Raw genomic sequence first — 17,512 nt, forward strand, 5'->3', positions numbered from 1 at the left:
GTTACCAGGTACAGCTTCCTATCCTTGGAGGACAAACTTTTACCTGTAACATAAGCATGTTATTTTTTAAAGTCATTATTATTATTATTAAGTTTTCTATACTCCTTTTCAGTGTATTGGCATTGACCACGTGCTTTTTATTGCTGTAAAGTTTGGCTGTGGGAATTGACTCGCTCTCCAGTGCCTATTTCAAGAACTGCAATTTTTGGTTTCAGCTCTCAGCTTGTTTCGCTTCAGGATTCACTTTGGAGTGGGTGATTTCCTACAGTCGTTGAACGCAGCATTAGTTCAACCAACTTGTTGCTCATTCAGAGAAACGCCTCCTATTCCTCCTCCTTCTGCTCTTCTAAGCTCAATCCCTGCAGCTCTCTCGCTCTCACTCCTGACGGGTAACTGGAGCGTGAACATGGCTGCTAACCGGGTGATCATTTACGGTGGGAGAGGCGCTCTGGGCTCAAAGTGTGTCGAGTATTTCAAATCTAAAGGATGGGTGAGTGGTGACAGCTAACGCTAGCATGCTAGCACTGATAAACGGTGAGCTAACTATATTTCTCTTTCTCTGTGCACTAAATAGTGGGTCGCCAGCATCGACATGGTTGCAAATGAAGAGGCTAATGAAAACGTGATCGTGAAGATGACGGAGTCTTTCACCGAGCAAGCAGGACAGGTGCTCTGCAGATCTTTCTGACTCATCAGTGCAAAAACTGAAGCGTTAACAGACAGGAGTAGGGCTGTTACTGCGACAGCTAAAGTCAGACTTTTCATATGACTTTGGTATAACTCTAATGACATTTGTTTGTTGTTTTTTAAATTTATTATTGTTATTTTTATTATTATTACAACTATTTGCATTGTTCAGTAATAGTAGAGTTGCTAAAATGTGTGTAAGCTAATGCTGCGTTCAGGTCAACTGAGAAAGTGGGGATTTCGGTTTTTGTAGTAGAGAGGTTATGATAGAGTCAGATTACTGTGATGATTTTTTTTTTCTTATTTGTTTAGGCAGCATTAATGGTTATCTAAACTGTACTTCTTTTTCTTGAACCCCTTAGTAGCTTTTATAGTTCAAATCTGTTCATTGAGAGCGTCTAAGGGTAGAGAGGTATAAAAACCCAAGGTAGGTAAAACTATTAAAGCTGATCTGAGCGGTCTTATTTGACACACAGAAATATATTTATCATTTGATGCATCTCTTTTTGCCCATTTTATGTGACCTTGATAAAAATCGGTAGCATCCTTTCTCTCTGTATAATTGCTTTTGGTAAGATATTTTTTGCACTTTATAAAATGAAAAGTGTGTTTTTAGAAATCTAACAGTACACTGACTGAGTGAGGATAATTTCTACAGCTATCCTCCTTTGTTTGTTTACCAGAACAAACACTCTCCAGCTGATGCTTAGTTGACATTTAAATGCCATTCAGCTCGTGCGTCTGCCCAGTGGCTTTATGTCATTGTGTTAGCAGTTAGCTCTCATTTTGTGCAGGTGACGGCAGATGTGGCCCAGTTGCTAGGGGAACAGAAAGTGGATGCCATCTTGTGCGTGGCGGGAGGATGGGCGGGAGGAAACTGTAGTTCCAAAGGTCAGAGTTCAACCTTTTTTTTTTTTATTATTATTTGTTTTGGTGTTAATAATCAGCCAGCTTTCCTGCAGTCTCCCATGCATAATTGTGAACTTGAAAACAATTTGCTTTGTAATTAAATAAAGTCTAAGGGATATTTGTGATTAGACTTTTTCTTGAATCTCATTTACTTAGAAGTGTTTAAATCTTGTTCTGCGGGGCCAAAAGCTTGCCAGATTTTTGTTCTGCCAGTTAGCTTTTTGGTATTTATTCCATAGCTGTACCTGGCAGCAAAGGGAAAGCAGCAGTTCTCTTGAAGTGCCAGAATTGATGTGCACTGTGCAGCTAATAAGAATTTTGTGGTTGCCGCAAATTCAGCCATTTCAAACATTTGGAGGATAAGGCACTCGCTTTCTGGCAAAGATGAAAAGGCTGGCATTATTGAAGCTACTCAAAACAGCTGGTCTACCCGGCTCAGATTAACAACTTAGTGTATTAAATCTTTACAAATACCAGTGTTTATAAACAGCAATTCGCCATTTAATAGATGAGTTACGTGCCAGCAATGATTTTTGGCAATGAAGGGTTATCAGGCAGTCTGGTAAGACTTCAGGACGTTTCTGGTCCAAGTCAAGAAATAATCTGACACAGTAATCCTGTAAAAATGGTAATTTGATCTTTTTTAATCAAGTTTTTGTACAGATCAAACAAACCTTTTCGAGGTACTCGTAGCTTTCGGCACTGCTTTGAAGAGCCAGTCTAAGATGTTGTTCTCTGTATTCTCCTACAGACTTGTACAAAAATAGTGATTTGATGTGGAAACAGAGCGTGTGGACCTCAACCATCTCCAGCCACCTTGCTGCCTTGCACCTAAAAACAGGTGGACTGCTGACTCTGGCTGGAGCTAAAGCAGCCCAGTCAGGCACTGGAGGTGAGGCACACAGTTTTTGTTGCGTGTTTACTGTTCTCATCATAGCGAACTGATGGCCCGCTCCTCAGGGTTACAGACTTTGACCAGGGTAATTGACACACTGATCAGAGGCGCACCTGCTCACAGCAGTGTGTGCGATTGGGGGCGAAATGTGTCGATAACATTGATCCAAGAAGCAAGACAGAATCGCTGATGAGCTCTGCGGCAGCAGTGGTGCTCACTGGTTAGTGAGTCTGTTTCACAAACAAAAAGTAATTGGTTTGATTGCCAAAACAGCATGTTTGTCTACTACAAACCTTCCCCTGTATTGTTGAGCAATCGACTCAACCGTGACCTGCTTAATCGTTTTAAGATATCTGGGGCAAGAGTGAATAAATAAAAAAATTAGGTTAATGAAAATAGATAAATTAGACCAAAAGTAAATTTAAATTTAATTTTTTCTTAAAACAAAAAAAAAATGGGAAATGGGTGTAGCGATTTATTGAAATGTGCAAATTTGGATTAATCGCTCCATACAACATGTTTTCACTGCAGTTCTTTTTGTAATCTGGCAAACCTTGGCTGGTTCTCGCCATTTGCCTTCCTTCACGAATAATATCTTCTTGACATCCAGCCTTCTACTGAAACAATTTCTCATGAGGCTTCAGTGAGGAGTAGATGGATTCATTGAAGGGCTAGATGCATTCTTCAGTTCCTGTGTCAGGTTTTTCAGGGATTTTTTTTTTTCCTGCTTCTTAACGATATGACTGTCAGACCCTGTTCAGATGCTGTAGGTAGTATTTAAGATGTACCACTCCTGTGTTTTGGTTAATAGTTCTTCAGCATTCATCTTGTTGGTGCAAAATCACATTTTATATCTGTGAAACTGTGATATCTTTGGCTTTGTTTTTGTATATTAAATTAATGAAATTAGAACAAATTAAGTTTGTTTTTTGCGACAGGGTGCTAGGAACAAAGTGTCTAAAATTAACGATTTTATGCCTAAGTGTTTATTTACATACTAGAACAGGCCGTCCATGGGGTTGTTTAATACTCAGCCACTTAAACAACCAATTAAGACAGAGTCCAAAGAAATCACTTTATTCAACTTAATTAATTAAAGTCTACATCTATGATTAATTGGTATAGTCAAATACTTTGTTAGTTGCAGCCTTGTTACCATGTGATACTGGTCCAGCTCTTCAGCTCATGTAGTGTCCATAAAGGCTTAAATCCAGGGCCATGTGATTTGTAAAAACCCCTCCTGTGACCAAGCTGGCCATGTGATGGGCTATGATCCAATTCTACAGCTACACAAAGCCCTGGCTCAGCAGCCCACACAGAGCCGAAGAGCTCATTGGCTGCCGGCTTAGGAAGACAGTGACTCAGCAGTTGTTGGTCCTCACACAATGTCCCCATGCAGTGTTCTAACTTATCAGACTAAAGCATTTTAGTTGTTCTCTGTAGTGCAAGCACTTAGGTAGAGCTCTGCATAGTAAACATGTGGGGAAAAAAATCTTCAAATTCTAAATAAACACAAGGCAATAACAAGTACCAAATGTTAAGAAATGTAACAAACTGGTTTAAGAGGCACCTACACTCATCCCTTTTTTTTTTTTTTTTTTTTTTTTTTTGAGTGCTTTGATCAAACAAGATGAGTGGAGAGTTAATAAGCCAAATCCAGATCATCTATGAAGAGGAAACAGGAAAGGATATTAGGATGAGTAATTGTACTGACTTTGACTTTGTTGTTGTTCATCAAAGTTTAATGGATGAAAAGGCTGTTAAATGCTGCAGGTGTGTGAGCTAACAGACCAAATGAAGGGAATCGTTTAATACACTGAAAATGTACGTTGATTTTGGGTTGGCCAAATGTTTAAAGTAGTTAAAAGTTTTTGTCATACTCGTTGTCTTTCAGAGGGATTTACGATGCATTTACAAACCCAGGCTTTCTTTGTGTTTGCTGTCTTGACAAAACCTAAAACCCAGTCAGAGATAACGGGCATGACCCTCATAACAGGGACCACAAAAAAATATGCATTTTCTGCATCATCTACATGAAAATTCCCTTTTTGTACATTTCCAGTTTGTGTAGTTACAGAAATGCATTCTGTAACTTTACTTTAGAGCTTCATTTTGGTGGTGTTAGTAAGGTCCAACATGTGTAAAGTGTTTTCCTTCAGTAAAGAATATATACTGCATTTGGGGCAAGTTGTGAAAATAAACTAAAAATGTGGCACTTTCGGCCAATTTCAACCCAAAACTTGGTAAAAAAAAAAAAAAACCTGCTCACAACTTGGTTCTGTGTTCAGCGTAAGTTACCAAAGTTGGGTTTAGGCTCAACATACCCCAGTAGCACATCAATCTTGTTTCTTAGCTTCTTTCTCTGAGGAGCAAACCCAATTTACTAGAAATCTGAAAGAAAAAACAAAAAGCCAGCAGGTGAAGAAAAGGTTGGAAATTTTATGACTGCCATTTTTGAGAATTTGACCCCACAGTTAAGCTTAAGAGCAGAGTTTGAACCCCAGACAGTTCAAAAGGAATGCAGAGCTCTTTGCTTGGCCTCGTGAAATTTTCATGGTTTGTGATTATCCTCCCAGATATGCAACTTGTAGCCTTTTAAATTCCTTGGAGAACTCCATTCTGGCCTCATTTAACATTCACTAGATGATAAGTCAGTAGTCAAAGCAGTCTCTCATACAGAACAGAGATGAAGACACTATGAAGAGACTTCCAGTGGATGCAGTGGTAATCCTAGAGTCAGTATATAACTGGAAAAACCTTAGTTGGCACCTATTGCATTTGTTTTTCTGCAACCAGTTGCAGCTGCTGTTAGATAGAATCACTAAATTATCAGCATGAGATTTGGAGTTTAATCATTTGGTAACTATTGAGTGTGTCTGTTACAAGACTAAATAATTAAGCTTAGTTATTGAAGAATAAAGCAGATGAGAGAGGTGATCAGCATGATGGCGCAGCAGTTATCAAACGTCTAATGCAAACTATAACAACTCAAAATTGCAAATTCGCAACATGTTTTGGAACTATTATATTGCAGATAATAATGTGAGTCTGCATAGTGTAAATTCTATTTTTTCCCTTCTTTCCAAAATGTTTTCAGGTGAATGTATATGTATTCATGCAACAGAGCCAGAAATCAGATTTTTGTTTTTTAATGATGGGCTGAACATGTCTGGTTGTCTAAATTCGCATTCTAATCTGGTCAGTATACAGTGAGTGGATGCATTTGCAAGACTGGTATTCCTTACTAGTGTTTGCTCTTGCAGGAAAAACAAAAGCTTGAGAGCAAAGTCATGCCACCACCCCTCGTTTCTATTGGTTGGGGATTTATAAGCCTCTCATAAGATCATTTAGGGGGAAGAGACGCTTACTGTTTCCAGATGCTGAAGAGTCAGAAAATTCGTTCTCCCAGGCTGGGCTCATGTACAGATTCAGTATGCAAGTAAGCAGACTGTCAAGCCTTAAGTCGATATTAACATTTACAAACCATGTAAAAGACAGGGAAGCATTTGAAAGTCTCAAGATGTTCCTCACATAGATTCACAGACGTCTGGTCTGTCCACTTGACCCCTCTCAACAAATCAGTACCGTCCACTTTCTGTGTAACGATTATATTGTGTTGTGCGTTGCCTTTTGCAAGCTGAATTTTCTCCAGGATACTAAAATAATAATGTTTCCACTGCAACCCCCAGGCATGATAGGATATGGCATGGCCAAAGCAGCCGTCCACCAGCTGTGTCAGAGTCTCGCAGCAAAAAACAGTGGGATGCCTGCCGACATTGCTGCTGTCGCTATACTACCGTGAGTACTGAAATAAAACACAATCAAGGTGTACAAAAGCAGCTCTAGCATGTGCTGTCCTTAAAGGAACAATCAACAAAAAGTCTTCTCTGCTAGATTAAAACTAGAAAAGTCTATTGCTCTCTTCTCACCCTCAGATTAGATTAGTTGTATTTACAGCAGATACAACTGGAAAGCCAGACTTACAGGAAACAAAGTTATCAGTATTGAATAATTAAAAGCAGTCCTTACCAACTTTCATCCCCAGTCTGTTTTTCAAAGATTTTAAAACTTAGTCGAGATGATCCTGAGCACACTTTATGTGTAAAATCTCTGGTTTATCCCTGCTAGCAAAAAGCAACAAACTGAAGCTAATAGAATTTAATAGCTTTATATGGCCTAGCATGATTTTATTAACCTTTTAAAATAAGAAGCTACAATAGTTTTTAATATATTTTTAAGCTTTTTTGACTGTACAATTCACACAAATGTGTTTTCCTCAAAACACAAGTTGCTCTTTTTATTATGAGAAAACAAGTGGCTTTAATTATATTATACAGTTACTGTTCATTACTGTGTGTAGTGAGTTTGTAATTAGAATTTAAATGGAAATGAAAAGGGAAACGTGGCTCCCTGGGTTTTACTCAGAAATAAATCTTACACTTGCATGTCTTACATATCTTCTTTTTCCACACTGGGTTTTACCAAGGAATTGTCTGCAGGTGCCTCTGCACTCCTGTTCGTCCTGCTGACATGGACTAACCTTTCAGATCCCACCTGAATTGTTTTTATGGGGTAAAAATAGTTGATTTTATGGTAACACAGAAACCCCTAGATTTCCTGTATTAGCAAAAGCATGTACTGTATGTTATGACAAAAAAGATTTTTTTTTTCCTTGGATAGTGTGCTGGTGTTCCGCTTGCAGGGTAATACTGTATATTGCTTCTTCTAGTGTGTTTTTAATATTTTTAGGGAACAGATTTGTCTCTAATCCATATCCAGCAGCAGACTTTTATTAATAAAACAGGACTGACAAACCGGTAGGATGAATTCAAGTCATTTTTTTGTGCTACAGACGCAGGTTTAAAAATGTGTTCTGTATTCACCATAACATAAAAGTCATGTATAGAGCTGCTTTAAATACACCAGCATGGCAAGCAGTCGGTGAAAGGACTGAAGATGAAAGCTATAAAATTAGCTGTGCCACGTATTCTTTGTTATGTTGGATAGATAAGTACGAGGTGAGGATAAGATGCAGGAATAAAAGATGAATAAGGGTGCCCGTTCCACGCGGTGGATCTGCACATGAATGCTTTAGATGAATGACACACAGCTGTATTTGCATCATTGCGCTCTCTCTTTAGTTATTGGATATAAAAGCAGCTTTTGCACTGTCATCATGAGAAGAAAGAAATGTCTTGTTAGGGGGTGTATCCACCCCTCGCGCTCTGTTTGGCTGCATTTTCCTCCAGTATGGGGCCAGGCTGCCTCTCCAGCATTCTGTCACATCTGTTTAACATTAGCCCCATGACTTGCATTTCTGCTGCATGCAGGTCTCTGATGCTGTGGCACCACCATATAGTAACCCGAACATTTCTGCAAAGCACAGTATAGAATAAAAATGTTGTTTACCCATTGTATGGCTTTTGCAGGAATACACAGTCTGACAATACAGGATTGCCCTGGCAGATGATAACACGCCCAATGCAAATGTCCTCACTCAAGCACATAAACTGCAAGCCTTATTGTCTGAGCGATGGCTGTTTCAAGTTTAAAATAAGCCTCCTGTGCCTTTTGCCATAATTCCTAAACATTTTTTTTCTTTAAGCTGAATGTTGATGTCTAACTTATACGGAATAATCGATTTTCCTGTAAAATGCAGTTTTAGTATGCTTATAAAATGACTTCAACCCCTCAGAAACTGCATGTGATATATAGTATGTGTGGAGATGCTGCAGTCTGCACACTCTGCTTCCTCTGTGCTGCTCAGACGCAGCTACTCACCCTGATTGTCATCTGGCTTCATTTGGCAGCGTTACCTTGGATACGCCGATGAACAGGAAGTTCATGCCTAAAGCAGATTTCAGTACCTGGACACCGCTGGAGTATATTGCAGAGTGAGTGCCAAAGCAGTCTTTTTCTCTTCTTTGTTTTTATTTAGATTGGGGGTGTGTGTATATGTTTTTATCAATTTTCAAATGGTGAAATGTTCAAGATGTTCAGTTTTATAGGAGCCCTATTATGCAAAATTCCAACTGCACTCTATTAGGGCATTCACATTTTAAATTAATATACTTCTTAAATGCTTTGATATCGTTCAACTGCTGTACAGCTCCTCTGTGTGTTTCTGTTCACAACGGCCCCCCTGCTGACTCTCAATTGTTCACACTGTTATTAAGATGGTGTGGGCAAAGAAACAGAATTTCTTTCTGATTGTTCAGCATTGGACTAAGAAGCTCTTTGATTCTCAGGGACTGACACCGTAATCGTCACATTTACCTTTGATGCTTGGGATCACAGAAACACTTCCAGCTATCAAACTACGTTACATTAAAGTGACTGGAAATACCTGAGGATGTCTAATTATGCACAAGAATGAGGAGGCATGAACACAGAATACAAAGTGTTTTGCAAGTAGCTGCTTAAAAAATCTGTTAGGACAGATTTGTTTTGTTTATATGTATATTATGTATTCTGACATCTTCATGAACTGGAATTGGTTTCTTTTGAGGATCTGAAGGTTTGGCTGCATATGAATATCATTAACCCAAAAAGAAATAAAATTTAAAATATAGAATTGCACCACAAGATGGCAAAATAGACTTCTTCTGGGGGGTTTTAAACAGCAATGAGACAATTAAACTTCTATTAACAAATAGAACTTTGAGCTACATGAGCCACTCTGCCTTTACTTAAAGCTTTGATAAATTTGTTAATTTCTTTTAATCCTTGGTGTACAACTGAATGAATGCTTTGGCTTTGGCTTTGGCTGCGTTTATGTCTGTGTCGGCCAGGGAAGATTAGATGGGATTTGATCCACTTTGATAATCCCGTAGGAAACAGATGAGGGTCTGGAGACAGAAATAGAAACAGTCTATGTGACCCGAAATTAATGAAGGTGGCGGTTAGTTTGTTTTAGCACCTATTGTTATTCTGTGCTTACCTTTCTGGCCACTGTTCATCTATTAAACCAAACTGATTTCCAGTATAAGCTATTTTTACTTAGATTTTATGTTACTGTTTTAAGTTAACAGACTAGCTCACGTGGTATTTGAAGGCATCTTTGGTGTTGAGTTATCGGTTTATTTAACTAAAAAAAACCCCCACAAATTTAGGTATGCTGATCAGTTATTTGGCGTGTAACGGGGGATAAACGGAAAGAGTTGTAAATGTATGCAAAGAATAAGGTTACAACTACAGACAGTATATTAAAGAAAAATATAGCTTTGACATCGACCACTGATCAGCGATATCCTTTAATGAAGCTCTAAGCTGACTGTTTTCAACATAAGATGCACATGTATTGAGCGAGTGGCAGATCTGAGTGAGAAACTAACTCTGTGACCATTGCGTTGTATTTAACTGCAGTTAACAGTAGGGCTGCCACGATTAGTCGACTAGTCACGATTACGTCGACTATCAAAATAATCGTTTGTGGCAGCCCTAGTTAACAGTACCATTTTAGGCTGTGAATTTGCAGTCATAGAGCAGGATGTCGCCCAGGGAATAAAACCAGCCCACCAGAGGGAAAGCAAAAGAGAACTGACGCTGCCAGCATCTTATAAAACAATCAGGGGAATATGATTGAGGTGTGGCTCATCTTCCAGACACATCTGTGCCTCCTTGACTCCAACAAATAAACTGGAAAAAGCAAACGCACTTACTAAGAACCAAAAGGTTCAGCACATTGTACATATATAATATATATAAGAATGAACATGAAAAGGTATTGAAGGTTTTATTCAACTACTCAAAAAGTTCTTCCTCCTTTCTTTTTTTTCCCTCCTCAGAATGTTCTTCAGCTGGGCCACCGGGGTGAACCGACCATCTTCAGGAAGCCTCATGGAGCTGGTGACCTCCGGAGGCGAAACCCAGGCTGTTGCTGCTCAGTAGAGGACAGAGCAGGTGGGGGGTGGGGGTTAGTAGGGAGGAAGCGATAAAGATGGATGGAAACGGATACAGAGGCTTGAGGAGAGAAGGGTGAGAGATAGATGGAAGGAGTAATGAGGTGTAGAGGTGAAGAACAGAGCTGGAGACAGAGAGGAGCTAAATAAAATGGGTAGGTGGAGCAGAGATGACCAGATGGGTTTGTTTTGGAGGAGGGGGGCTTTCTTTGCAAATACAGCCTCACAGCGCCATCTAGCTGTCAATCATTGTAACTATCTGACTGTAACAGCCAATCCAACTTTGTTCAATCTCTAGTAACTGAAATATTCTTCACGGATGGACCATCAAGGCTTACCTAGCATATTTGATTTAATCTCACTGAACAGTGATGTGAAATTGTGGTAACTGAACATTCAGAGTAAACAGTGTTATAAATATTTTAGGCTTATTTCATCGGATGCAAACAAGAGGTAATAAAATATACTAATGTAGCTTTAAACTCAAACTAAAGTGATGTCCTTCCATTTCATTGTCATAACATTTTTAATACGGGTAATTGCTGAAAATTAATGAGCAGTGGCTTATCTACCCTGTGGTTTTTTGTTTTTTACCACATTTTAAAGTTCATTCTTCTGAAAAGCACATTGGAAACTTCATAATCACCTACATTAGCCATAGCAGTTCCCTCTAAAATGTAACATGTGACAGTGACCAGTGAAATGTGTGAGCTCCGTAGACCTTTTTAGTTTCCACTGTTTAGGTCCTCTACCACTGCGGAAACTCAGTCAAAGAAAGCCGCTGTCTTCTCTCAAACGGACAATAACGCTTTAAAGTGGAGTGGCCTTATTTGCTTTTTGTATGTAGCTATCAAGTCAAAGTGTCCTTGCCGTCTGCAGTATGAAAAAGGTGCTCTGTTCCTGTTGTGGGTTTTCTGAGTCATGTGTTGTAACTGTCAATATTCACATTAAATCAATCCAAAAAAAATTGTCATCCTGTTTGAAAACAGCAGTTGAAGTTTAAGATGCTTTGGTGTTTGTAAAATTATATATATATATTTTTTTTAAATCTAGTGAGACACAAATAATAAAGCTCATGTTGCAATAATTACAGTTGATACTGTATTTTCAGATGTGAGGCCCACTCGAGTAGTTTCACAGTAGTTTCTCTGGTTCTTTGTCTTATCAGTTACAGATATATAGACTTTCGCATCCTGCCCTAAAGTCATATGTGAGTGTAACGTGTTTGGCAGAAAAGAGACAAGTTAGAGTAAAAAAATAATTTACTTGATTTCTTTCCTTCAAGTAGCTGTGGATTATTTTTTAAGTGACATTTGGTAAGATAAGGTAAGCTATACACCACTCTTCACAGATCTGGGGAAACTCATTAGTGATAAAAGTCTAAAATAAATTGTTTGGCTTTTAATTAGTGGGGAACTTCTTAAAAAAAAAAAAGAAGAAGAAAAGAAGATAATAGAGTTATTGGTGTCCCTCAAACCAGTGGCACTCATGTATGGGGAATAATTGTAGCAAAGAAAATTAAAAACAATGCCCAAAAACCTTCCACTAAATGAATCTATGCAAGGCTTTCGTGGTAGGTTTAGAAAAGTACCAAAAAGCCTTTATTTTAGCGAGTGAGCATGTATCGGGCCTTCTTAGAAGTGTGCAAACACAGTGGTGAACAAACGTATTGAAATGTAACAAAAACAAAACAGAAATATTGTAAAAATCTGCCAAAAACTTGTTTAAAACTAACAGTTATATTAATATGTATTATGTCATAAACCACAAACTTTATTCATTTCAAATTTGAGCCAGCATACTGAACTTCTCTGAGAAGTCAAAAATTAATCAAGGTTAACATTCAACCACTAAAATTTATTTTTCTTTTCAGGAAGTAAGAAAATAACTGCAATTTTTGCCTTTTTAGAAAAGTAAATTCATTGATTCAATTCAATTTTATTTATACGGTGCCAAATCACAACAACAGTCGCCTCAAGGCGCTTGTGATAATGATTGATAACACCAATTATATTTTAGCATGAAAAAGTGTGATTTCCATTAAAGAGCTGTTGCGTATTGGTGGAGTAACAATTACAGAAGCAGAAAAACTGACTTTATTGCCAGTGCTTTTAAGTTAGAGCAACTGTGTCATAAACATTACACTGGGACATGTGGTCTAATAAATTTGCACTGTACCAACTTCCAAGGTGGATTCCTTCTTATTATTATTCATATACATATTAAAAGCAGGATTATAAGTCCTTCACTACCCTGTTCACTAAAATTCTAAGGCAGAAATCAAATCTCATGGTTATATGAGGACAATTCTTGCTCTCCTTTTACATGCAGGACTCTTGTCTTCAAATAAATAAGTGAACATAAAATTGATCAATGTATAAAGTCTGATCAAGTCTTTAGTGTCAGGATCAATTCGCAGTTTTAGATTTCTCATTTGTCATTTGAATTATGAATTATTTGCCACAGAGATGCCCACTAGATGGTGCTGTTAAATAAAGAGTCCCACTGCTTTACTGCCACTCTTGTGTTTTTCAGTGGAAGTCATATTAATCAAACGGATGAGTTAACACCCAGAGCTGAATATGCAGTGCCATGCATACACAGTATAAAAATAACTTACAGAAGGACCCTTTAGCATTCACTCTCCTGCGCACAACTGATTTCTGAGCATCCAGGCCTTTCACCTTGGCAAATGCAAATCTCTACAACAGTGACATCTGGGAAGGCATCAATTTAAAACTTGGATTATGGCAAATAGATTATTTTACAGCCCCATTCCTCTTAGCGCAAAATGTTGTTGTTCAACCAACCCATATATTCACCCTCAGCGTGGACCAGACCAGAATGCACATAAATAGACTATGGGGCAGCTGCTGGGCCTTAGTCTTAAACTCTACTATTTCTCCCGGATGGCCACAGTTCCAGGGGACTATATGGCTGTTGACAAGCACGCTGCAATAAATCACCATGCTGAGGATTAATAGGAAAGAGCAAAGCGCCCCAGCTCACTGTAGCTGATATGTATTTATTCTAGGTGGCGTAGCAATTCATCTCACTGTGCACGGTGTGTGTCCGTGCGTGTGTGTGAGTGTTTGTGCGAGGGGCCCAAGGCGAATTCAACACGTCTATGCATACATTACCTCCCATGATGCCAGTACTATAGAGTGATTGCCCATGGGGATCGAGTCAATGTTTATCACAGAAAGCGTTTCAGCTGATCAAAGATTACCGCTGAGACAGAGCATGTTGTTCCTGTTTCAGCTGGGGCAGATAAGTTGTCACCCAGCGCTACAGGTGCTATTGTTTTGCGCAGTGTAAACCTCTGAGAAGCAAATTATTTGTATGTCACAGGTGCCGCGGTGCTCTAAAGCGAATTTATCCGCGGTGCTCTTCCTCTAAGCTGCGGCGGCACGCTTTTCACATCCCATCTGATAGCGCGTGTAAATGTAGGTTGACCAATGTGATTTAAGAAAGGTCTTGTTCACATAAACAGCAAACAAATTCTAATAAGGTCAGCACGACCATACAGTGGAATGGGGCAAAGCAACGTAGTGAAATGGAAATATGCATCTTCCATCACTTTTTACTATCAGTATACAACAATTCAACTGACAGGTGAAGTAAATAATGTGCCATTACAATCCAGTGTTGCGCTGGCAAATCTTTGATCCTCACATTCATGTGGGTGATACTTTGAACTATTGTTGGGAACCCAGCACACCCCTTCATGGCAACAACGCTCTCCAACAGCAGCAACCTCTCCCAGCAGGCTAAAAGCTGCTCAAGAAAACAGAGAGCCCAAGGCATTGATCCAGTTTCCAAACTCCTCAGAGCCCAGTCAGACTGAGCGTCCCTGAACACCCCTAATCTGCAGCACGCGAGGGACCTACATGACATTAGGAAGATGGTTTCGATGTTGTAGAAGAATGCACTATATCATCATCTTCTTCTGTTGCTTCTGCTTTAGGGGTTGCCACGGCAGATCATCTGCCTCCATGTTACCCTGTCCCTCGCGACCTTATCTGTCAAGCCAACCCTCTTCGTATCATTCTTCACTACATCTATGAATCTTCTTTGTGGTCTTCTTTTCTTGCCGCCTGGCAGCTCAACATTCATCAGCCTTTGTCCCAACATAACCACTATCCCTCTGCACCCATCCAAACCATCCCAGCTTCACCTTTCTCTCCAAAACTCTAAACCTCAGCTGTTCTCTAATACACTAATTTCTAATCCTGTCCCTCCCAATCACTGCCAATTAAAATCTTAACATCTTCAGTTCAGCCTCCTGTCTTTTCTCTCCTGTCAGTGCCACAGTTTCGAAATCATACATCAAAGCTGGTCTCGCTACCATCTTATAAGCCTTCCTTTTCACTCTTGCCCGTATCCTTCTGTCGCAAATCAAGTTTTTAAACATCAATGGCAGTTATTCTGGGTTAATATAACTGTAGATATCATCTGGCAATAGGATCACACCAGCCTCAAACGTCCATCTTTGAACCCAACCTTCATTTTGACCTCAACTTTACACCTGCTAAGTTTTGTGACGGCATATGCATTATTGTGAAAATAATTCACTGACAAATGAAGTCCACAGACAGCCATAAAATCATCCGCCAAAGTACTCAAAGGAAGTATTTTTCCTCCTTAATTATGAATGTCTCTATTACCACTCTCTGTCCACCGTGCTTAATGCTATACTTATGTGATATTAAAAGAGGGAGAGTTTCTGTTCACCGGGAGGAAACCAGGTGCAGTTTCTTGAGACCACAATGGCTGTAGTGTGTAGTATGGAAACTGAACACTGAAAAGCTTTAATCGCCATGACTAATATAGAACCGGTATTTGTAACATGAGCAGAGACAACCTGCGTATTTGAACGGATGAAGAAAAAAATCCAGAAACCAAACTACCAACTAAATGGTCAAAAAGAAATGTGTCAGCTGAAGAGTTTCCTAAAGTGTATTACAAAAACACTGACGTTTTAATGATCACAAACAAAAATCATGCTACGTAAGCAGAACGTGTGAAGCAAGCTTTGATATCAGGAAGTTTGGCGTGAAATGAAAGGAAAGTGGGCACAATTTGTCAAATCAGCGAGTGAAATTAGTGACTGAAGTGACATCTTCTGCTCTAATATGTATTTTTGGTTATGGTTATGTATTTTAATTACAAAGAGAAATATTCAGTTCATTTGGATTAGATAATTTTAACATAATGTTATGTCTGTGTCTCAAAATAAAGAAATAAATAAGCACTAATAATAAACATAAACATAGCATTGTGGATTTATTAGTACTACAAGAATTAAATACTTACTGGTTTCATTTGTAAAGTTTATTACTTTGTTCTATTATGTGATCCAAACAGGCACACAATTTATTACCAGTTAAAACACATAATTGTCAATAGTAGGCCGAATTTTTGAGTGTTTATATTTTCTGTGTGTGAATTAAAACTTGCGTCTCATTAAATCTAATGTAGAATCTTTTAATTCCAACAAAATGCCTCTAAAAAGTCTAAATGACTGCATGCTTTGATTCATTCAAACAGGGAATAATGGTTGTGTCTGTCTCATATGCGGCTGAATTCAGGTCCACATGCTGCATATGAAACCATATAATAGATTACAGTGCTCACAGAAAACCTGTGATAGCATTAGCGTTATTGACAGCGGATTGAGGCTTTCAAGCACTGGCTGTCTCGGTGATTCAATTCATTGTGTTGAAGCAGGGAGAAGAGCAGCGTCCAGTCCTGCTTAGATGAAACCCCTCGAGGTGAATTTCCTGATTAAAGCCCCTCACTACCCATCCCCCTCCCCCAAACCCCTGCAGTCGTGTGAGCCTATCTGAGCGTTTTTGTGCCTGTGCAAGCGTGCACACCTACATGTGCTGTATGTGGGTTATATGCACATGTCTGCGTGTGTCTGTGGGTAGTGCATGTGACATAACATGTCTGCGTACGCAGTTTTTGGATACATGCCAAAGAATTGCACACGGTGTAGTGTGTGCACATGCGTGTTTGCATAGTGTATGCATGGATTTATAAGGCTAAATTCATGCATATTTGTCTTTATTGTCAACTTATTAGTGTATTTTTACATAAAAAGTGTTGCTTCTACTTTCTGTAAGGCACTAGGGCTTTTTTATGTGTTTGTGTGTTTACATGTCGCTGTACCATATGTGCCTGGGTTTGTGTGTTTTTATGTGCACTGGTTATATAAATGTGTATTTCTGTGTGTTTGCTTGTTGTAGAGGTTATGTCTGAGATGACGGGGCGCCATGTGGAAGCCATTGAGAGCTGGAGCGGCAGTGAACATGGAAGGTAAGGCCAGATGGTAGTGGTTAGTCCTTGGCTGCTCTGGGTAACCTGACCTGCAGGGGAGGACCCCTCTGCCTCACGAGGACCAGCCGCCACATGTGTTGCGTGAGAATAAGTCACCCAAAAACGAGGAAACCGCCTCGCAGCTTCCTGACTGCCTGTTCTCAGCAGTCCGGGGATGTTTTCTTTAACTGAGGATCTAAAACAACAAACTAGAAATGGGATCAGACAGAAACAGTTCAGAGACAGGATCAGGGAGGATCTAGAGGTCTGATGGCAATGTTATTAAGAGTCTGATTCATGTTTTTATCCTGTATACAGTATACCTGCACTAACCCATTATATGAGAGTCATCTTTAACAAAATACATGCAATTGTAAAGAGAACACTACAAAGTAGAACCACACCAAAATGTCTGTCTCGCAGGTTCTGGAAAGAAGTATCGTTTAGATGTATTTGTGCTACTACTGCTACATTTCACTGACAATGCAGTATTAATAATGACTAGCATAATAATATATCATATAGACATATATGATATATTCACATATATGTCACAATACATTTATATGGGTTTTTTGTATGCTTGTTTTTATGTTGTTATTTCTTATTTATTTATTTGTTTGTTTTTTCCCCCACATTTTCAACAAAGGTATTCATATACCGATCAGCCACATTATTACAACCACATGCCCACTGCTGAGTAGGTCTCTCTCGTGCACAGATCCGAGCCACCACAGTGGGACACAGAATCTCTGGTGATGTCCTAGTGGTGTCATTGGCTCACATTGAGTCCTTTGGG

At 39.1% G+C, this 17,512-nt stretch overlaps 1 protein-coding gene across 1 annotated transcript; it reads left to right on the forward strand.

Moving 5' to 3' along the window:
- The first annotated feature begins 289 nt into the window (after positions 1–289).
- Positions 290–11,479, forward strand: qdpra (quinoid dihydropteridine reductase a). The gene is made up of 7 exons (XM_085284643.1): positions 290–490; positions 575–667; positions 1,482–1,578; positions 2,348–2,488; positions 6,181–6,289; positions 8,302–8,385; positions 10,279–11,479. The coding sequence occupies exons 1-7, from the start codon at positions 407–409 to the stop codon at positions 10,379–10,381; spliced, it is 711 nt and encodes a 236-aa protein (XP_085140769.1). The 5' UTR covers positions 290–406; the 3' UTR covers positions 10,382–11,479.
- Positions 11,480–17,512: the final 6,033 nt, after the last annotated feature.

The sequence above is a fragment of the Mchenga conophoros genome, linkage group LG2 (genome assembly GCF_057382185.1).
Source record: "Mchenga conophoros isolate Kocher_MC1m ecotype Shallow Benthic linkage group LG2, M_conophoros_male_GT1.1, whole genome shotgun sequence".
NCBI lineage: Eukaryota > Metazoa > Chordata > Actinopteri > Cichliformes > Cichlidae > Mchenga > Mchenga conophoros.